The 23473-nt window shown below is 41.1% G+C and overlaps 1 protein-coding gene across 4 annotated transcripts; it reads left to right on the plus strand.

Annotated features, from left to right (window-relative positions):
- Positions 1-404: 404 nt before the first annotated feature.
- ankrd50l (ankyrin repeat domain 50-like) lies at positions 405-23132 on the plus strand. Of its 4 annotated transcripts, XR_011181631.1 has the most exons (6): positions 405-741; positions 1723-2744; positions 12547-12776; positions 13477-17082; positions 17742-17823; positions 17939-23132. XR_011181631.1 is itself a non-coding variant. In XM_015363934.2 (5 exons), exons 2-4 carry the CDS (start codon positions 2344-2346, stop codon positions 17079-17081), a joined length of 4236 nt encoding a protein of 1411 aa, XP_015219420.2. In that variant the 5' UTR covers positions 405-741; positions 1723-2343; the 3' UTR covers position 17082; positions 17742-23132. The 4 variants fall into 4 exon arrangements, 3 of the variants coding, with proteins under 3 accessions (XP_015219420.2, XP_015219421.2, XP_069034974.1); XM_015363934.2 differs by having other exon boundaries at positions 17742-23132; XM_015363935.2 differs by having other exon boundaries at positions 1760-2744; positions 17742-23132.
- The last annotated feature ends 341 nt before the right edge of the window (positions 23133-23473 follow it).

The raw sequence follows: 23473 nt of genomic DNA on the forward strand, positions 1-23473 counted from the left end.
TAATGAGGCCATTGTTAAGTACAGACACTGTAAATATTTGGACAGGACTTTTGTAGTGTAAACTGTGGATTTGAATAATTTAATCACACTGATTTGGATGCTGAGAGTTATTAAAATACTGGAACAATGGGTGTTGTATCTTTTATATACTGTACCTACTGTGAATAAAAATTAATAGATTATTGGCATTCAGATTATTCACATCTTAAAACCCTTATTTAAAACAAAAAGAAGAAAAAATAAACAAAAATGTAATGTTTAAAAATGTTGCCTTTTATTTTTCCTAATGGAAGTTGGCAGGTTTCTCGTGCCTTTCTCATGCAGGACTTTAAAATACTGAAAAAGTTTATTCCCGAACATAGTCGGCTCCAAAATAAAATCCCTGCCTGTACGCCTGGCGGAGCTCCGCGCTGAGGCCTCGTTTCCTGTTGGGATTGTGGACATAAGTGAAAACTTTGAGTCTTATAGGACAATTCTTGAATAGCACAGTGTAAATATACGTACGTGACGTCTTAAAACATTTGAATGAAGAGGGGAGAGAGTGTGGAGTGGCACCGCCTTCCTTGCAGCAAGAGACTATTCGTTTCTTTCCCTTGACTGGATTTCTTCTGGTTTAACCCCCTACGGGCCGGGTTCCCTGTAAGAAGCCTCGGAATTTCCTAACAAACATCTGCGGGGAAAGTAGTCTCACACCTTGTACAGAACTATTCTGTTTCACCGGCACCATCTTTAGACATTCAGGTAGTAATGATTCCGATTATTTTTTTTGCCATTATTAAAATAATGTCAAACAGAAGTGTAATCGATTCAAGTGATTGGAGAAATGGGAGATCTGGCATGTCGGCATTTTAACGATGCATTGAGCGATATTGAACACACAAGTTAGCACAGCACCTGTAGCCCGTCTGACTAAAAAAATAAGTTGGAATCGCATACATGTATGTATATGTCACCGCTACATAATGTCAATCATGTTTTTCTAATGAGCATTGAGCTAATTTGTTTGCATTCAAGGCGAAATATATGTTCGATGCATGTCTGCCGGTGAATACGAAAGTTTCACTGTGAGTGAAACGATTTTAAAAATGCATAAAATTTTAGGAAGCACGAGTGCAGGGACACTGATTGCACTGCGTTATATATTTATAAATCTTTTCTGTAAATGTATTACTGTATGGCGGAATGTCATGTACCGAATGTACCGAATATCGCAGTTACTGTACCATTGATCAATGTATCATCAATTCAACTCTTTTTTTCTTTTTGATTACTATAAGGTAGTAAAGTAATTACGGCGATTTAAGTTTAATCTGAAGCTGCTGATAGGTAGCTTCGATTTAGGTTGAAGAAAGGGGGAAACGAATTTACTTATTTATTGGGGGAGAATACTTTGATACAGGGCTGATCCTACTCTCTCTCAAAATAACCAAAAAAGTGGCCATTCCAGTTTCAAGAAAATCGGGTGGTTGCATGAGAATCAGACTTGTGATTTTAAAAATCCATTGCGATATATTTGAATGAAGCACCGTAAGGTCTTAAAGGAGCTTAGACTCATAACTTGACATGAAGCAAATAAAAATATTTTGGCTGCTTTCCATTTTTAAAGCCGGAACCGGAGGCGTACTGAAATATGAAGAGACTGTGCTTCTGAATGTGAACTTTAACCCTGCGCGTTCTGGTTATTCACGTTATCTGGCTCACTCCATCCATATGATCTGTTAGGTCTCACCAGTGCATGTCCTGACATGCTTTGCTGCAGGAGAAGGACAGGGCTGGAGCCGAGAGAGGAAGAAGGAGGACCTCGCACAGAGAGAACAGGAGAAGGAATTCCGTCTTGGTAGATCCCAAAGACTTATAGGGAAGAAAATCTGGGAGAGGAGCGCAGTGCGAGGAGTGTACAGTGAGCTGTACACAACAAGGGGAAAGATAAATGTTAGTGGTAATCAAGTGCTTGCCAGGACTTCCTGGATGAGGTTAAAAGAAGAAACACAGAGGCAGGCGGGACTTTTCCAAAAGCTTTTCTCAAGAGGAGATCAGGAAGATTTTGCCCCAAGAGCGCAATTAGGTGTGGCAACTCAAATTCCTTAGCTGTTTGTGATTGCCAGGGGACAGAAGACTCACAGGGGTGGGTGTATTCTCTGATCTTTTTTAGTACAGTTTTTATGAGGAATGTCCACAGAGGTTACATTGCCTGGACAACAAAAAGTGATGCCACGGTGAAAAGCTTGTGAGAATTGTTTCTGGCTCTTCACTTTTAGCAGCCTGTTTTAAAGACGCCTATCCCAGACCCTCTCCTTCCCCAGAAATGGGTTCGGCTGGGTGCACCCCTTGCTTCCTTCAGGGATGAGTACCAGTCTGCTGCAGGGTCGGTCCTTCTATTGCCGGGAATGGGCCCTGAACAAGATCCAGCACTGGCTAGAGAGCCGGGCTGTGGGTCGGACTCAGGGGGTCGTGATCACCGGGGGCCCGGGCAGTGGGAAGACTGCCCTGTGCACCGAGCTGCTCTGGCCAACTTCCGAGGCCTGGGCCCGCGCTAACCTGGCATCCCGGTGCCTGGCTGCCCACTTTTGCCAGTGGGAAGACAGAAGGACGGTGTCAGTGTCCGGCTTTATCCTGGGATTGGTGGAGCAGCTCCAGAAGAGCCCCCAGCTCTTGGGCTACAGTGAAAGAGTGGCAGCCCCCGCAGTCCAGACAGCTTTGGAGCCACTGCAATGTGAGAGGGACCCCGACGAGGCTTTCAAAAGGTACTATATGCTCAATGAGAGAGTCTTGAAATGATTTAGAATGAATGTTACCATGTTGTAGTAAAGACACAATTTCCCAGTCGGTTGTTGTATATTTGGGAACAGATATACATCACCACATATGGGTTGTGCAAACTTGCTTCTACCGGCAACCCATCCAATAACAGTTTTACTGTTATTAAGGACCAGTGTTTGTTAGAAATACCCCAACATCAGATGTAGTTTTATTTAACTTTTGATCATGCTAATCAGATATGTGTTCTATTTAGTCTTGTTATTTAGTTTTGTTTTCTTTCAGATGAAGTTATTTGCGTATATTTTACTAAATGTGAAAGGAAGCATGTCTTTGCAAAAATGCCCAGGAGGTTAGATTAACTGGTAGAATCCTCTGTTCATCATTCGTCTCACAAAATGTGACTTCAAAAAACCTCTTGATGCACTCTCACCTGATAACATGTTCATCATTCAGACTGTAACACTGCTTGTCAGATTGATGTTTATTTGGCATTTTCTAAGGCTTAATGTGCAGTGACAATGTTTCACGGCTCTTGAAGATCAAAGATTGGTTATTCCTAATGAATGGGCAGACAAGATGTAAAAAAAAATGAAATGGGCACTTTTGTTTGGATTGGTTTGGAAATCCAAATCCAAACTAAGCCATTGTTACTTTAAATGTGTGAGAGACATTTCTAGTATTTCTAGTTGTGTAGTGGTTTCTTCAACCTTTTCTCTTATCTAACCCCTGCTGACTGAGCTCTAAAATACTTTCTTCATGAAACTGCAGCATCTTAAACATAAAATAATGATTATTTATATTGTGCTTTCAAAAGCAGTAATCAAAATTTGATTGTCAATCGAAGATAGCTAAGCTTCTGAACTCCATAAAATGTGTTTGACTTAACATAAAACTGTAGTGAACTTTCAAATGTTAAGCATCTCAATATAGAAATGAACTCTTCCTGAACAGCCCTCTCATACTGTATAGGATCAGGAGTAGCTGGTAAGAGAGAACAATTAGCCTAAGTCAGTGGTTTCCGGTACAGCTCCTAAGGGACCTAACTGAGTCCTTAATTACAAGGTACTTGATAGGTATTTGCTATTTGACGTGCACTTTAATAATAATGTAATCAGCTTTTATAGTGTATCTTTCAAGTCACAACACAAGAAAACAATCAAAAGAGCTATACACAAATTTAACAGAATTAAAAGATTATGTACAAAAGTGAGTATTAAGACAGAATTTGAAAGTGCTGACTTGCAAGATCTGATACAGTAAATACAATCTCCCCGAGCTCAGATCCTCGTATTGAGATCTGATAGAAGAGTCCAAATAATGAGCCGGTGTGTACGGAGTTAGGGGCTTTGAGTGCTGATATAGTCATGACTCAAAGCCCCTAACGATAGGCAGCAGAGTTTTGGATTAATTCCTTACACTTATATAGTGCTTTCAGCTATCAGTGGGGAGGAGAATTGAGTGACAAACCCAATTCATAGCTAAGGATTATAAGGTTAGCTTCAGTAGCTTGCCGTTTGTGAGTTGGAGTGTGAAATGGCTGCTGAAATCTGATATTGAAATCCACAGGAAGGCCTTGCAAGGACGCTAAAATAGGAGGGAGGTGCCCAGGCATTTTACTGTGATTAAAAGATGCAATTTAAGAACATACAGTATTTGGATATACCAGCAAGCACTGCAATACAGTAATCAAACCTGAAAAAGATGGACTGGACTACTACTTTTCTGTACTGTTCTACTAGAACACTACTAGCTTTTCTGGATTGGATTTGGAGAGATGTGTTTGAATACGCACAATATTAATTAAAACATGAAACCAAACAGATTTAAGCAGTGGTGGAATGGATAAAAAAATTGGAAAATATTTTGTAACAAAAAAAAACGTTTTCAGGCGTAACTTATTTGCATATAAGTAAGCTTGTAACGTAAGAGAAACTAGCACTCTAGAATCCAAAAGCTGGATAATAATTATTTAAAATTGACACGCTGGAGTCTAAATCCATTTTTTTTAACAGAGGAGTAATAACTACAAATTTAAGGGCCCTTTTGAATTTCCTTCAGGGCAACAGAGCTTCCCGCATTCAGGTTTGTTCACAATTGGACCTTTGGAGAAGGAAAGAAATAACTCATTTTGGGAGACTGACGTCATGCCAGGCCTACCTGCATCTGGAAATTGTAAATCAATCACATTTGAACAATTTTTAAGACTGAAACAACGTGGCATGGGCATAGTCATCCAAGCCGAGGAGAGACTGTTTAAAGTTCTGTGCGATGAGCAAGTCAATATCTATTAGTACAAAAGACTGAGCTCAGATGGCATGAAAATTAGCGGACCCAGGATCCCCCAGGAACTGGGCTGAGAACAGTGGCCTATGTTATATAGATAGATAGATAGATAGATAGATACTTTATTGATCCCGTGAGGGAAATTGCAGTGCAACAGCAGCTTAACACACACAACACAGCCACAGTGTAACGAATTATATACTAATAGTACAATACATACAATACAATACAAGAGTTACTCACAGTCCGGACACACAAGAGGAAACTAGAACAGAACAGTACACAGAAAATCGTATCACACGTATGAATATAAATATAGATGTAACCATAGATATACATATAAATATAAATGTATTGCACAGGTCCCTGGCATATATTGCACAAAAGTGGTTGTAAACGGGAAAAAGAAAAAGAAAAAGAAAGAGAACAGATGTAGCAGTATATGTGTATATGCGTTTAGTCCAGAAACAGGTCACTGTCGCTGTTGCCTCTGCCAAGACGCAAGGTGGATGCGTTGTACAGTCTTATGGCAGACGGCAAGAATGACCTCCTGTAGCGCTCCCTGTCGCACCGTGGGTGAATCAGTCTATTGCTGAACGTGCTCTTCATTCCTGCAAGCCTGTCATAGAGGGGATGGGAGAAGTTGTCCATGATGGCCTCCAGTTTGGACATCATTCTCCTCTCAGCCACTACCTCCAAGGGGTCCAGGTCAGACCCAATGACAGAGCTCGCTCTCCTGATGAGCTTGTTCAGCCTTTTAGAATCTACTGCTCTAATCCCAGAGCCCCAGCACACCACTGCGTAGAAAATGGCACTCGCTACCACCGACTGATAAAACATGTGTAGCATCTTACTACACACATTGAAGGACCTGAGCCTCCTCAAGAAGTAAAGTCGGCTCTGTCCGTTCTTATAGATGGCCTCGATGTTCTTAGACCATTCCAGTCTATCGTCGATGTGCACTCCCAGGTACTTGTACGAGTCCACCATCTCCACGCCACTCCCATGGATGTAGACAGGAGTAGGTTTGACCTTTTTCCTCCTGAAATCTACCACCAGTTCCTTTGTCTTTGTAACATTCAGTTCCAAGTGGTTCACCCCACACCACTCCACAAAGCTGCTGACCAGTCCTCTGTACTCCTCCTCCTGCTCACCCTTGATACATCCCACAATCGCAGAGTCATCTGAGAACTTTTGCAGGTGGCATGACTTTGAGTTGTACTTAAAGTCCGAAGTATAGAGGGTGAAGAGGAATGGAGAAAGAACTGTCCCTTGAGGTGCCCCTGTGTTACTCACTACCAGTTCAGACACGCAGTTCTGAAGTCTCACAGACTGTGGTCTGCCCGTCAGGTAGTCAGTGATCCACGAGGTCATGGAGGCATCGACTTGCATCTCCTCCAGCTTCCTCCTTAGAAGTAAGGGCTGGATGGTATTGAAGGCACTGGAGAAGTCGAAAAACATGATCCTTACAGTGTTGCCAGCCCTGTCCAGGTGTGAGTAGGCCCTTTGCAGCATGTAGATGATCGCATCCTCCACACCAACACTGGGCTGGTAGGCAAACTGTAGGGTGTCCAGTGATGAGCTGACCATGGGTCTCAGGTGGGATAAGACCAGTCTCTCCAGTGTCTTCATGATGTGAGAAGTCAGTGCAACTGGTCTGTAGTCGTTGAGGACAGAGGGGCGCCCTCTGTATATGCATCGCTAGAGCCTCGCATGACCTATTGTGCAATTTGAAAGTTTAATCGAGTTTCAAATATGGCCATAAATTGCAGGCAATCCAGTTTTGTTCAAATGAGTTAGAAATAAAATGCTTCATTGTTTCTGTATTTTTCAGCGAATGTTTCAAACATTTTGTGTTTGAGTTTTATGGAGATCTTCAGCTGAGATGAAATCAGAATTGTCATAGCTAGGATGGACATTATGCGACCCTGAGGATGGTATAGACCACATTCCTGCATTAAATTTACATCTTGAATTCTAAGCCTTTAGCCACTGTTTCTTAGTTTCTCTTGAGTAGAGGCTTTTGTTGGTTCTTAAAAGAGTCACGCAGCCATGATGTTTTTCTGAGCAATACATATCCCTGTTGTGTCTTGTGACATGGCCTCAGGCTGTCAGTAAACCCCGAGAACACTGACTGATAAGACTGGACACAACACAGGCTGATTGATGGATAAGAATGGACCGAAAAAAATCCTACCCTACACATTTTTTTCAGAATCGATTCCTAGTTCAATACTTTTTTTCCTGGAAGATACATTTTAGCTAAAAATGATCTCTTTTGGGTTTAAAATCAGATGCTTATTGTTTGGGGGAAGTCTGGAGAACACAGCCTAGACTCATTGCAGTATACTGCCGTTGTTTACTACATGATACTCAGCACACAAAGGGTTCAAATTCATATTCATTAACCACTCTTCAGCATCCCCTCTATCTGAGATGAATCCACACCAATTTAAACGGCAAATTAATCGTGGTCCTGAATTGCAATGAGTCTAATTACAATACACAGAGCAGAACGAAACTCTGCTGAAATGCTCTCCCTTAAGCAATAGGCTATGATAGATAGATATATGATATATGACAGCTTAAATCGTGTTTAAAAGGGTCGATATTCTGAAATCCTGCACTCCTTGTCAGAGGTTTTCCAGCATCTCTTGGCTGTGTGATATGATCACATTGGCAGCACAGTTCCCGTAGGAGGAGTGAGAGGCGTACCAAGACCTGTAAGCCAGGGTACAACAGCCAAGAATGCTGTGATCTGATAAGATTATTAGTAAGGAATGGTTAAACCTGGCCTCTTGTAACATGTTTAATATACAGTACAGTCAAGTTCAGGATTGTCACAAGTAGGGGTCTTTAGCTTAAGAATTCATGAGGTACTGGAGAACATCACAGTAGATGTGGAGCAAATAAACATTTATTCATCCTCCGTTTCCCCACATACTCTTTTGAGGAAAAAACTCTCTTTTAAAAAAGTGACAAATCAGTATAGTAAAAGGCAGGAGAAAGATGGCATAGGAATGGCAAAAAGAATATATAATGTATGTACATCTTATATGACATCAAGACAAATTTCTGTTAGAGCAGGTGAATACAGTGTACAGGGAACTATTTCTGTTTCTAATTCTTCTGCCAAAGCAAACACAGCTTAAGAAATGTTGAAGTAAACTTATCCTCAGATGTTTGTATCATGATCAGAAGGTAATTAAACAAGGCACCGAAGGGTTTCAAGTTATGTTTATACCTTACTCCTTTGTTTGACTTCCTTCTTTTAAAATTGATTTTATCATTTTTCCATGGAATAAAAACATACATCTTTCACACCTGTGTTGGAACAGCTACACTGGCTCACAGTAGGTTATAGGATTGAAAAGATATTTATTAATTATAGGAATATAATGTCTTGTGTCCACATCTGAAGTAGGGGTTATATTTGCATAAATGAAAAGCAGCACTGTAAGCAGATAATGAGATTTTGGTAAATTAGCTCCTGTTTATTCTACCAAATTAAAGGCCTTTGTGAGGCTGAAGGAAAATTGGACATACAATTTTGAAAGAACAAATAAACTATGTATTTTACAGGGCCTGATTACCTTGACTAATTTAAGAATAGTGTTGTATGTTCTGCTGTTTCTACAATTATTTAATTTTGTGTTCATGAGATGGGTTATGTGTATATTACTATATGTTGCATTACAACTTTGTGCCTTTCATGCAGTGTACTTTCTTGTTTTTTTGTGCAGCACTCAGGTGCACTTAGTTAAAATGCGCCTTGCACAACAGACAAAGATATTTATATATACATTTTCAGTTTTCTGTTTGCTGCCAAGCCATAAACAAAGTCTGGATGCTGTACTTCTTTGAGGCAGAATTGCTGTTTTGTTTCTAAACAGATGTACTTTCCTGTGCATGAAAGTTGCCAAACTCGATTTAAGGATCATTGAGAATAAAACTTAGTCCTTTGCAAAGAAAAATATTTAAAATACTGTAAAGAGAAAATACTGCGATAGCCTGGTGTCCCAATAGCCTTGTGTCCATTGCTTGCCATATTAGTCTTAGGCTTCCCCATGAGCCTTTATTTTTATAAAGTGGTTAGAAAATGCATGGATGGATGGAAAGACATAATAAAGAGATTCCCTTTTTAGAAGTATGTGCCTTAGGTTTTGATTCAAAAATTGCCACCACAGAGGCATTTATTACAAAAGATGACGGTGGGTTCTTCAGTCTTGGAGCATTATAACAGCCTGTCCCTTTTCTATTCTCTTTTACTCTTGGAGCTCAGAGTAAGCCCATGTTTACTCACCTTATTAACTTTACTGTACATGTATATGGAGTGTTCTTCTCAGTTAAATAGTCTGGAGCCTGACTAATATTGTATAAAGCACTTCATATAATTTAATATCATTTCAATCCTATAACCTACTTTAAGCCAGTGTAGTAGTTCCAACACAGGTGTGAAACATTTTCATTTCAAACCATTTCACAGTAACAGCAGCATTCAATACAAGCTGTAAATGAGACAGAGCAACATTTGTAACACAGGAAAACAAGAGACCCGAGTTTGAAATTGTTACAAAGTATTAACGCTTTTTTTCAGATCTTAAGAAAGTTATCAGTAGATTGTTTAATAAGCGAGTAAGAGCTTAGAACAAAATCAGTTTTCTCCCTCCACCCAAGTTTCTCAGGTTGGACTTTAAACTTAAAGTCAAATTATCCAAATTTGTTTCTGTCAATACTTGTTTCAAGATCCTACTTTTAAGACCAAACTGCCTTTGCAAATAACTGTGGCATGATTTTAAGATGTCTTAACTTTTAATGTCGGAAACATATTCAAATAAAGCTGAAGTAGTCTTGATGTCCCTTGTTTTCTGTTGTGTTATCAGCATAACACTGAATGTTGACTCCATGTTTCAGAATGATCTATTCTACCTAATGAAAACATGTGTGAAGAAAATAACAGAGGACAATGAACAGAACCCTGAGGCATACTACATATAATATGAGCCCGTTTTAATGCAGGTCTTTCACAACATGACAAAATACTTTTTGTTGGTTAGGTATTATTTAAACCAATTCAGAACAGTTCTCTATAGGCCCACCTATTATTTTAGACCATTCAAAAAACATGTATGTTCCACAGTATTAGATGTAGCACAGGATTAAAATAGAAAAAATTGAAACTGTACACATACAGTAAATAGGTTATTTGTCACTTTTACCAGAGCAGCCTCTGTGCAGAATGGATCTGCATGCTTGCATATTTTTAAACATTTGTTCATAAACTCTTGTTTTTCTATTAGATGCCTTCTCAGTTGAGATTTGGTGGTTGTCAACTATGCTTACTGCAGCAATCTTTCACTGACATGTGGAGAGCTGGCCCTGTGAATCTTTTCTTCCAGAACCTCTTCTTGAGCCATTTGACACTGTAAGCACCAGTTTCTTGCAGGACAGCAGGAGCACTATGTCTCTCAGAGTTACCATACAGTACCAGGCTCTTGACTGTCCAGTCAAGTCACAGAGGTCAATGCAAACCCACCTAATCCAGAAATGCAAAACCTAAGATAAAACTCATGAGGGATGTCCTCAGAGATACAGTAGGTGATTTACCCTTAGTCATGTCCTCCTTTTGCTCAGTCAGGGTTGTGCACCATCCTGAACGGTGGATGCCATAGGAAACAAAGTAGGTAGATCAGACATTAGAGAAACTTTGTTCAGTTTACCCTGTCGTATCAAATATAGGAATTATGGAAATTTAGAATAAAAAAGGCAAAGTATTAATATTATCTGCCCTCGGTCTAACAGTAATACCCTCTACCTAAGTGTTTAGTGAACTAAATTAACATACAGTACATTTTTACCGTGCCCTGTTTTTCCAAATAAAAAGTTGAGATACTCTTCCTGCAATGCAGAAGACATTGTGACAAGTGCACCAGCATGACATCTGATGAAATACAGATGCATGATTTCCATTAGTGTTCTCAGGAAGCTGAAGAAAAGAAGCATATGGAAACTTAAAAGTGTGGTCTCTGAATTCTATAACAGTTATTAAATGGCTAGCAGAGATTCCATGCTGACATGCCATTCTCATTCTGTACAAGGAATATACAGTAGCTGTCTTGTGTTCACACCTGAAGTAGAGGTTATATCTAAAGAGTCCTGTCACTCCATTTACAGTGCCAAGCAAACATCTTCACCACCTACCAATAACGTCACATTTTAATAATATTTTAAAAATACAAATAATTTACAAACAATGTTTCAAGTGCCCATGGCGAAAATCATAACCAGGACTCAAAAGCTGAGAGCAGTGGTGTTAACTGACAAGAGCATTTACATGGTTTAGTTCACCAACTCAGGAGTAAAATAAGCTCTTACACAGAGCAACTAATCCTCTCGTTTGTATTTATCGGTGTCAATAAATGGTATAGTTGGCAGTAGACATTCGTATTTTCAGTCTGGACAACTTCCCTACCGACACAGACAAAGGATTTAGCTGCTGTATCCCTGGCCATCAGCCCTCTCCAGACACACCCTATGCTTTAGATCCTTGGGTTTTCTCTCACTGAAATCAGGTGTGTTGTATTACGTTCTAACTCACTGAAGACCTAATCTTTCTCAACCACTTTGGGCTGTTTTGCCTGGACCATATACAGTATGTTCTTAGCTCTAGGTGGTGCAGTGTGATTTCTTAAAATGTCTTTTAGTATGGAAATGGATAGCTTAGGTATTCAGTTTATGTTCCTGCGAGCTGCATACTGTATGTCTGTCGACAAGTCCTGCTGGCTTCTTGAGTGCAGTGTTACAGGAAATCCCATAGCTTCTTAAGCCCTGACTCATAAAGCCACTGAAGAACCGCCCTCCTGCCTGAACAAGACCAGGGGTGGGACCACAGCTCTGATAGGGTGAAAGAGAAACTGTTTTGCAATATTCCTAATTTAATGTCTTAATAAGATAATCTTAATAAGATAATCAGACTTGTTATGGCAGAAGTCTGTAATTTCTTAGCTCAGGTGTTTAGTTCTGTCTTATTCTCCTTGTATTGCATTATTGTTATCAAGGTGTATGGAAATCTTTTTAAGTGCTTGGTTTCAAATGTTATTTGAATACGTTGTTTTAGCTTAAAATATGTATTTAAAAACCGCCAAACTGAATGATCGCGTGATTTAAGTATCAGTTCTGATATGGTCTGTAGTTAGAATTCATTTATTGACCTGCAGTAGTTATTGGAGGACATCTGCTGTAACCTTTTATTGACACTGTGCATATTATCTTTTGAACAGCTGAACAGTTAACATTTTATGAAATCCAGGTTAATATTAATACCCAATGGTACAATGGTATACAGTTCGTAATTGGGACACATTATGTAGTACTTGGTATAGGTGCCTGCAGGTAGCACTGGGGCTGGCACTCTTCCTGCAGTGGCACTGACTCCCCTTCACTTGTGATGTGTTCTACTCTTAGGGCCTCTGTAAGGTGACTCTGGCCTTCCTTTCCCCTCAGGGCAGTGCTGCTGCCTCTGCTGGACGTACCCGCTCCATCCCAGACCCTGCTTCTCCTGGTGGATGGTCTCGACTCCGGGTGGATGGAGGTGGCTGTAGATAGGCAGGCTGTGGAGAAGAGCAGCTCCATCGCGGAGCTTCTGTCCAGCCACCAGCAGCTCCTCCCAGGGTGGCTGCTGCTCATCTGCTCCACACGCCGCCAGAACAAAGCAATAAGCAAAATGTTTTCAGGTAGGGGTCCATGGGTCGAAAGCACCTCATGCTTAGTTGTACACATTGAAATATTACTAGAAAGTTTTTTTTCTTTGGTTGCGGCAATCTGGAGACAGATGGCAATATTAATGTTTTAGAAAACTGACTAGTCACTTTTATTCTGCTCTTCTTCAGTCAGGGCAACATTGAATGGAGCTGCAATCTTAGCAGCCCACCATGTACAAAATTAGCCTCCTTCTTTCAAGATGTACATCCCACACAGTCATTACCACTGAATAGCTGATGGCTGGTGTTGCAGTATCTTATCATGTGAAGCAGCTTGCTCTATGAAATACCTCAGCTCTCCAAGCAAACTATCTTTGGTATTTACTGTTCTTTAAAGACATGACATCTTTGTAAAAGCTAAGTAGGGAGCCAGTAGAAATTAATTCCATGCTAAGAAAGTGTCTATATACCAAAAAAAGGCTCAGCAGCTGACATATTGTGTTTCTTCTTTCTGCGATTGGAATTATTCTTTACATTTTTCTTTGTTAAAAATGCTACTGCTATTAATGTTATCATAAAAAAATCAAACTACATAGAAGGTTGAGCCGGATCACATACCTGTAGAGGACCTGGTGCTAAAATTGGTGTTTGGTCTTATCTGTGTAGTGTGCTGTTATGTTTTCATTCTGATATCTGCGATGATGGCTGACAATTTTCCTTTCCTTTTTTGCAGGTTTCCGGAAGCTGTGTCTTGATGACCTTCGCAAGGCTCACACTGTGCGAGATGTGCAGCAGTACATCCTGTTGCGGCTGGATAAGGAGGGATCCCTTCGGAGGCATCTCACGCCTGAGACAGCCGACATGCTCAACCAGTTGCACATTAAGAGCAATGGGTGCTTCCTTTTCCTGGAGCGAGTCCTGGATGGGGTGGTGGAGAACTTTGTGGCCATAAGAGAGATTCGAGACATCCCGGGCACACTGAATGGGCTCTACCTGTGGCTCTGCCAGAGGCTTTTCCCCAGAAAGCTTTTCTCCCGGGTGCAACCCGTGTTGAATGTCCTACTGGCCACTCCCCATCCCCTTACGCTGAATGAACTTTATACTGCAGTCTGGACAAAAGATATGGATCTAACCCTTCCTGATTTTCAGGGCAAACTGGATGCCCTTTCTATGGTCTTGATTGATGGACCTCATGGCACCAAGCTCCTGTTTCATGCCAGCTTTGCTGAGTGGCTGACAGATGTCAAGTATTGCACACAGAAGTACCTCTGCAACCTGGCTGAGGGCCATGGCATGCTTGCTATGTCTCTCACTCTCCGGGGACCACAGCTTTCCTCAGAGGAAGTGTATCGACTTGCCTTTCACTTGGTCAGCTCTAACTTGCATTCAGACAACCTGACTCTTTTGGCATTGTGGATAGTTTGGAATGATGTGCCTTCTTTCACAGGTAATTCCCTGGATCCGGACTCTTTACCCCTTACTGCAGTTCAACAGGAAGTTCTGCAATTACTAATGAAAACTGGTCTTTGCTCACCTTTGTTCTCAGATTCCAATAATTTGTGCATCGGATGTGTATCAAATGGAAGAGTAATTAGAAAAGCCCTGGAGAGAGAGGACTCTGTTCGAGTTTTATTGGAAAATGGTGCAAGTGTAAACCAGACTGATCCCAGTGATGGACGGTCTTTGCTAGCTAGTGCAGCCCATGCAGGTTCAGCAGATGTGGTGGCCCTACTTCTCTCTAGAGGAGCTGATCCAGAGATCACTGATAACCATGGACAGACACCTCTGACTTTGGCAGCTCGTCAGGGCCATGCCAAGGTGGTGCAGTGCTTGCTGGGGTGGGCCCGATGTGAGAATGGTGCCTTACGAATGATTGACCATGCTGATATTGAAGGCTGGACTGCTCTGCGCTCTGCAGCATGGGGTGGCCACGCAGAGGTTGTTCGTCTTCTTCTAGATGCTGGTGCAGATGTGGATGGATGTGACTCCGAGGGACGGACAGCCCTGCGGGCTGCAGCCTGGGGGGGACACGAGGAAATAATCTGTACTTTACTAGATCATGGTGCACAGGTTGACCTCCCAGACCGGGATAGACGCACTCCTCTCATTGCAGCAGCCTACATGGGTCATCGGGATGCAGTAGAGATATTGCTAGACCATAATGCCCAGGTAGACCTGCGGGACAAAGATGGACGTACAGCCCTGTCAGTGGCTGCCCTGTGTGTGCCCTCAGCTGCTGGACGAGGCTACGGGGATGTAGTGAGTTTGCTTTTAGACCGAGGAGCTGATCCTGGTCACAAGGACCAAGATGGGATGACTCCTTTGCTGCTGGCTGCCTATGAAGGCCACGAGGAGGTGGTGGAGTTGCTTTTAGAAGCTGGTGCAGATGTGGATGAAGGGGCAGGGCTTCATGGTGGTTCTGCTGCAGTGACACCATTGCTTGCTGCAGCCTCAATGGGTCACATTTTGGTAGTGAACATGCTGCTCTTTTGGGGGGCAGCTGTTGATGCTATTGATGGTGAGGGACGCACAGCTCTGAGCCTGGCAGCAACCCGTGGCAGTGTGGAGGTAGTGCGAACACTACTGGACCGTGGGCTGGATGAGAACCACAGAGATGATTTGGGCTGGACACCCCTGCATGCAGCTGCCTGTGAAGGGCACAGAGGAGTATGTGCAGCCTTAACTGAGCGGGGCAGCATGGCCAGAGTGAATGAGCTAGACAATGATGGGAGAACACCACTTATCTTGGCTGCCCAGGAAGGACACTGTGACACTGTGAAACTGCTGCTTGACAGGCGTTCCCCCATCAGCCACAGGGCTTATGATGGGCATTCTGCACTAAGTGCAGCTGCCCTTGAAAACCACAGAGAAGTGGTGGAACATTTGTTGAGACGAGGAGCTGATCCAGACGTTAGGGATGCTGAGGGCAGGCCTTTGCTTTACCTCCTAGTTCTTGAAGGGTGTCTTGATATGGCATCCCTGTTCCTTGAAAAAGCGAACGTTCCATTGGAATCTCAAGATGCTGAAGGTAGGACAGCTCTGCATGTGGCTTCTTGGCATGGACAGCTAGAGGCCATCAGGCTGCTTCTTCAACATGGCGCTAATGCGAATGCTCAGGATGTAGAGGGTCGTCCTCCTTTACATTCTGCTGCATGGCAGGGCCATGCAAGTGCTGCAAGCCTCCTTATTGAATCTGGGGGTGCAAATGTGGACCAAACGTGTCACCAGCAAGCAGCCACTGCCCTCTGCATTGCTGCCCAGGAGGGTCACACAGAGGTAGTAGAGGTCTTGTTGGCAAAAAGAGCTAACCCAACCCATGCAGACAAGTATGGACGTACCCCTGTTAAAGTAGCTGGCAAGAGAGGTCATACCAAGATTGTACGACTTTTGGAGAGCTATGGGGCACCACACTATGTGGGATTATTGCCCTCCTCCCCTTGTATGCAGCAGTCAGAGACATGCACCATGAAGACTCAATCCTCTGGGATTACGTCTGCCAGCTCAGGAAGCACAGGAGAAAACTATAGGGATCAAGGGCTGCCTTCTCTTCAGCACAATCAGACAGCCAGCTCCTCGTCTTGTTCTCCTGGATCTACCACTGAAAGGTACAAATCTTTAGTTGCTTCAGAAAACTCTGCCCAGAGCTCCAAGAACTCATCTTCCACTTGCCACTCCCTGGCAACTACACAGACGGTGCCGGTGGATAGCTTGAGCTTCACACAGCAGATCCAGCAGCACTCACTTCCACGGAGCAGAAGCAGGCCCTCCACCGTGGTGTCCCCAAACTCCACACTGCGCAGCAATGGCAACAAACACAAAGTCAGTCCACTTTCACCACAGCCCATTTTTGACTCTGCTGTTCCAGGCAAGCCCATTGTGGTCTCAGGCTCTGTGGTGGCAATGGGAGACTGTCTGAAGCCCAAGATTCCTGCTCCCCCTCAAAAGGCTGAGGGTCTTGGGATGAAAGTCCTGGAAAAGACCCAGAGTCCCCAGCTCACTGGTGGGGGAAAGTGGAACTCTGTCATGGCTTCTCTTGGTGTTACACCTGGGCAAGAAAGTCCTACACGATCCCTAAAGACAAGGGACAGCCCACCTCTTGGATATCCTATCACAGGGAGTCCAACGGGAGGCTCTCAGCAGGAAGAGAGGGATGTTACTCTGAAGACGGCTGAACCCCCTCTCTGCATTCCAGCTGGACCCAGTCCCAGTGCCTTACCAGCTGAGCCTCTGTTTTCCTTAACCACCATGGACCCACAACTACACCTTAAACAAGCCATCAAGCTGCAGTTTGAGGGACCAACTAGTGCTGTGCTCTACAAGAGGGAAACCCCTTTGTAAGGTAAGGAAGGTGGTTGGATGGGGAAAGTTAATGAAAGGGAAAAATTAGAAGATCAGAGATAACCATCTTCAACAGCAACAACACATTTAATATGGCAACTCTTCAAATATAATGTAAAACAAAGCATTTTAAAATGGAGGCTGACCATTAATGCTCTGATAACACAGGCGCTACATTAGATTTCTCTGAATATCAGTGTTGCTGATTTCTTATAGTCCACTCAAACTTTGAGAACAGTAGTTCCTTAAGCGGTATAGCTCTGATGAATTGATTCAGGAATACAGGTATAGAGTTGAAGTTTGGACTGAGAAAACTGCTTGTCCTTGTAGAATGTGAATCGGAAACAAGCAATTCACAATCCTTGAATTTATTTGCAATAATCCTTATTTAATACTGTACTGCTTTGAACATACAGGTTTCATTATTTCCTTTAAAGGAATACTAACAACTTAAAAGCATTAACATAAAGATTTCCCCTTGATCTGATTTCTCTGTCAGTTTTGCTGAAAAACTTTTTACTTCTAATTTCTATTTTTTTAAAAAAATAACAAAATGCTTTAAACACTAAAAACAAACCTTGTGTGAATTGTAATTTGGGGTAGGTTTGGGGCAGCCAAGGGTCACACAGTTTTTTTGAGACTGTTTTTTTTTTTATATAGGTCAATGTGGGGACGTGAAATGGCTGGAAAACAGTGATTTTAAGACTTCCTGTGAAGAGGAGAGGAAATTACCACTGACATTGTGAGCCTTCTTTTGATAAGCACCCTGAAATACTTCAAAGACCCCATGTTTACACCCTATTATATAGTTGCTACTACTAGCACCTTGTAAAATACAATAATTTGTTCATTTTCAGGTCTCTTAACATTCTAATGAATAGGTAACAGCGCAGCCATCTCTTGATGCTATCCAGGTTGGGATAAGCTGGTTGAACAAGGACAGATCGGAGAGAATTTAAATGTAAGTGCATGGACTCATAAATGGAGGCACACGAATGTACTGTACCTGGCTACAGTGAGGGCTTTCTTTTAAACCAGAACTGAATGCAAGAGAAAGTGTTTTTGAACATTAGTAGGTTCAGAAGATTGCCTAGAGCGTGTCCTAACTGGTTCTGATCATGCCTATAGGCAAATACAATACAAACAACATGGTATATATTTTACAGGATCCCTGAAGGTTAGAGAAGTTGGTGGTTTGGACCAAGATAGGCAAGGGTGACTGCAACACACTAGAGTAGGTCCAGCCTCTGGTCATTATGGTTATATTTCCTATTATGCAGTGTAAATACATGAATGTGTGGGGTTTATGTACATAGATCCAACTCTGCCACAGTACTGTTAAGGAGGACCTGCCACAATGACATAACTGAGAGATGTTCCATGAAGGAGCAGTTAAATGAGCACTTTCTATAAAGCACCAGGCTTTAAGTTGGAAACTGGAGGTAGAGAAGAAACCTACTGTGGTGTGCTTACTATTTATCAGGAAACATCACCAGTGCGTTTCCACTTCCAGAAAGGTTTGCTGAAAAATGTGCCTGGGTGTAATTGATGGCATTGTTCAGCAGAGCTGTGTACTTGACTCTTTAATTTGAATAACAACTGCAAGAATGTCAGCACTGTGTGGCTATATGGATAAGTGGATAAGAGGGGTTCATCTACTGAAAGAGGGTAAGAATTTCTCAAGTCTATATGTTTTCAGAAATTCGTTTCAGAATCAGAAATACTAATTTACTTATCAGAAATAAAACAGTTTTAATTGTTTTATTCATTGATTGCAAAGAATATTCTGAAAATCCTGGTACAGGATATTCTAATCTGAATACAAAAGGAAATCAGTCCATTAATTTTAATTACTTGTAAATCTTTTCTAATAAATAAATTAGAACCATTTCATCCATCTCTAGTGTTATGCAGTCTGGCAGCTGAATTTCACATGTTCTCACTGATTGAAGCAATAAAACTATTGAGATATGTAAAAGGAAATTAAAATATAATTGTTAGTAGTCATTAAAGCTTGTTTTTTAATCCAAGTTGAAATCTACTTCAATACAAGAAGATCTTATAATTCACTTTCCAATTCCAGCAGTCACTGTTGACAGTGTTTTCAGACGCAGTATTAACTGAAATGACCAGATATTTACGTTTGTATCAGAAAGAGTTTAAAGGACGCTAAAGGACACAGCAGTATTTAGTCTGGCTGCAGTTTTTTCTGTCAATGTATGTCTTTTCAGAAAAGCAATATCATATATAAATAGTCTGTAAATCTTTGCTAATTGCATAATACTGTAGTGCAAATTGGAGGAAAAAAAACAACGTCATGTGAAAGCAGGATTGGAAAGTCATCACAGTGATCCTACAACAATTCATGTGGGGATGCTCTTTTGTTATTTTTCTGCAATTTGTGGTGTGTTTAAAGATTTGAAGGAGTTGAAAATGGATGCTATTCCAGGTTTAAAAGGACTCCGGGACTGAGTCTTGAGATGTTGGAACCTTGCTTTTTAGGGTGTGAGAGGTTCTGGGAAGAGGATAGCATCCTTATGGAAGTTGACAGTGAGTCTACAGCAGTGTTTAACACTTCAGCACGCGGGAAATATTTTCTTACAGGAGATGGTACCCTATGGCAGAATGAGGTGTCTGAATCATAGAGGATCAACATGAGTGAATCGGGGGAGTGAATTGTACTACTGTTTAAAGATTACATTGGTTCTTGTGTTAGTGGTTTCCTTTAATTGAATTTGATTGACCTCAGCCTGTCCAGTGTGTCAGTGATGAGTCGGTTGAGCAAAGCACATCATCCATCAGTGTGCAAGGTCACTCCTTCCTCAGATGGTTAGTAATGTTTCTCCACATTCACTGGCTAAGGTGGCACACAAATTCGAGCTGAACCTGCAGGAGTGAAAACGCCCCACATGCCTGAACACAGGCACCTCAGATGACACAACTCCTCGTGGTAATGGTAATGGGCAGACAGTGTGGCAGCGAGACAAAGAGTTGTGCTTCTCACCCACCTTCACTCTAGATCCACTAGCCCCTGCCTGGACTGTCGTCTGACTGAGCTTCTCTGGTGAACACAAAAGAGAGAGGGCTGCAGAGATGTACAGCCGCGACTACCCAGTCTCCACAGTCTCTTCAGCTGCTGCTTTTCCAGCCACACCATCAGTGTGATGTTGGCAGCCGAGCATGCGGTCTAGATTGAGCCCAGTCAGATCAGGCTGGAGGGTCACTTAGGAGGGCCCATTAAGTCTGACAGCCAGTTCTCAGCTTGCCTCCCTGTTGCTCACGGGGAGAGCTGAGCAGTTGGTCTTCTGATTGTGGAGGTGCGTGCGTAGTCCTGACTGTTGCCCTGTCTTCACAAGTGTCTTTGAGGCATGAGGGTTTAGTACAAGAGGTTTGTGGGGGGGCAGAGGCCAAGACTGATCCTTGAGTACTGTTTTAAAGCACTGGCATCAGCTCGGGATGGAAAAGATTAAATATTTAACTATACAGTTGTGTTCAATAGTGTAGGCACCCCTGGTCAAATTATTTTTTTAATCGGTTAAAATTGGCAAATAAATAGTAATTGTGCATTCAAATTTGCAGAATCATGTCACGTTTAAGTTTGCACCATGCAGAGGTTGTGCCAACTTCTTTTCACTTAGAGATTCTTTGAAACATGCAATTTAACCAGGGGTGCCTAGACTTTGGCACACAACTATGAATATATAAATATGTTCCTAAAACCGATTAAACATTAAATTAATATTTTTTTACATAAAACTTAACGTTTAATACGTGTACATGATACGGCTGATGTGAGCACCTGTGATGAAGATCACGCAACATAAACTGTACATTTTGGACTTATTAGGGCACTTTTAATAGAGGCCGGTAAGCCAGGACTCAAATTTCACTTCGCATCTGTTTTTTTTACTTGTGATGGGAAGTGCATTAGTCCATACAGAAAAACGAAAGCTGCAGAACATGAACGTTAGTATTTTCAACAAAACAGCAGGGGCTTTCTGGCAAAAGAATGTTTTGAAAACACCAAACAGAATTTCACTGCAACACATAACACTTTTAAGATATTTTCAATGGGGTTTTATAACATTAGTATTATCTATGAAACAAATTATATAAAATAGTTTAAAAACATTTTTCATTAAATGTTATTTGCATCAGATCAACATTAATATTAAACAGCAGTACAGTTTTGAAGAGCCCCGAAAGGAAAAAATGAATTAGTCTGTGTAGGTGGAGTATAAAGAAGGGATGGTGCACAGCATTAATGCAAATTTCCCTTTTCCAGTAACATCCATATTTTCAGAAACAAATATAATACTTGTTTTCAGAAACAAGTTTGAATGTGGCAGACAGTTTTAATATTTTAACTTTTTGTTAACCATGGATGGCTTATGCAGTAGATGATCTCATGAGCACTGTCCTTAAATACAATATTGCCAATGGGGTCTTGTCTTTGTTTATAGGAAGTATTGTCATATTTTGAATGCCTGTCTTTTCTGGTACTTAATAGTTTTATGTGAAATTAAGTTATAGTACACTCTTATGAACCACTGTCACCTCTTAGGAATTTAGTTTGATTTCACCAACGTATTCCTTTTCTAATAAGAGCATGTGCACTTACCTTTTCTAAAAGACACAAATGTATTATTCCAAATTGTTTGTTTTTCACCTTTTGAAAGAATGAGCCTTTTCAAATGTTCTATAAATCTATTTAAAAAACTGCCTTGAATTTTAAATTGGCATATCAGTGTTCTTATTGGAAGACACCTGAAGGCAGGAACACAGACTCCTTGGAGATGAACATGATGAATGAGGTGTAAATAACTGCACTTTTTCATGGGCTGCATACAGTATATGAAACAATATCACTGTATCAATATGAAGTGATAATGTTGTGTCAAGCAAGAAAAACAAGGAAAAGGTTTTTATATTGTTTTAGCATTGCTTAAAAGTGTATCTAAAGCTTTTGAAAACTAGGAGGTGAAAACTGTTTTTAGTCAATTTTGAAATCAGTGAAACACTTAATCTTGTATTGTTTCTTCCATGTCTAAGAAATGTGTTGCCTTTGTAATTGATGCTAACACAGACAAGAGCCATGTTGTGTCATGAAGGGCACTATATAAAATAATGATTAGAATCATAGGTATTGGTCAGAAACCCTGAAAATGGAGATCAAGAGGAAGTGCTACCGAAGCATTATTGTACAAGGCTGTGCACAGGGCTGCATTCCTCAGTTTGAACAGGTAAATCGAAAACAGGTCTGTTCTGTCAGTTGCTTATTCTTTCTATGGGGTGTGTACAGTTTGGGGTTATGATTCTAATGCACATTTCTCTTTTTAAAAGCTACTGTTTGTGTTTACTATTGTACAACACAGAGGTTTGTTATTTTTCTAAAGGGTGCTTAATGTATTCTGCATCAGTGGTGAATTTTGAACATAAATTCTTCTTTTGTAACATGTCGGTGAATATATCATTGACGTACAGTAGTATCTGTTTAAATACTTGTCCAAAGAGAAAATTTGCTAACGTGAAGCACTTTACAAATAAATGAACTTTTCCAAAATTTAAACAAAAATATATTGGCTCTATGATATGTTTCAGGTTTGTTGTATTTATTTTAAATCACCTTTTTGTCGAAAGTACTTGAGTTATTTTTCCAGACTTGTTACTTTGTAAATGACAGTGATGACTCTTTGCGTACAAGTGGGTCCCACACTGTCAGTCAGGCGGTGTTCTGAGAGACCAGCTCCAGGTCAAGGCCTGAAATGAACAGTGTTGTCTTTCCATCTTCTAATTATGGAAGACAATCAAAAGTTCTTGCACGGTTTTCTATAAAGAACCTAGAATCTTATCTGAATTCTAGAGGATGACTACAGTACATTGGATTAAATTAACTGTGGGTGGTTCATGTGTTGAACAACACTGTCATTTCAAAGCCAAAAAAAACACTGTATACAGTACCATAGCAGTCACCCACTATGAACAAACATAATGGAAAACTCTGTGAATGTCTTGTTTCATTTTTTAAATAAAAACATTTATTGTAAATTATGGAATCTGAAATTTTTTGCTTTGTTTTATCTCTGCATCTGGGTGAAGGTGCTGTGTTTTGAGCTGCAAGGATAGGTCTTCAATAAAAACATTAAATAAAAAAGCTTTCTGGATAGAAGAAACTCCTAATTGAATGTCTCATGCCATTTACAAATATCACACACTCTGTTCTCATTTATATGGAGTTTTTAGCAAGGGGCATATCTAGCTTTGGTATTTTTAAATGGCATTTAAAAAAAATCTCAGATGTAATTTGAGTAAAGCATTGTTATACACATATACACAAAGTTTTTGTCACGATGGAGTGTTTGGTTTCTAAGGGGGCTCTCACTAACAAAGGT

Source organism: Lepisosteus oculatus, chromosome 15 (assembly GCF_040954835.1).
Source record: "Lepisosteus oculatus isolate fLepOcu1 chromosome 15, fLepOcu1.hap2, whole genome shotgun sequence".
NCBI lineage: Eukaryota > Metazoa > Chordata > Actinopteri > Semionotiformes > Lepisosteidae > Lepisosteus > Lepisosteus oculatus.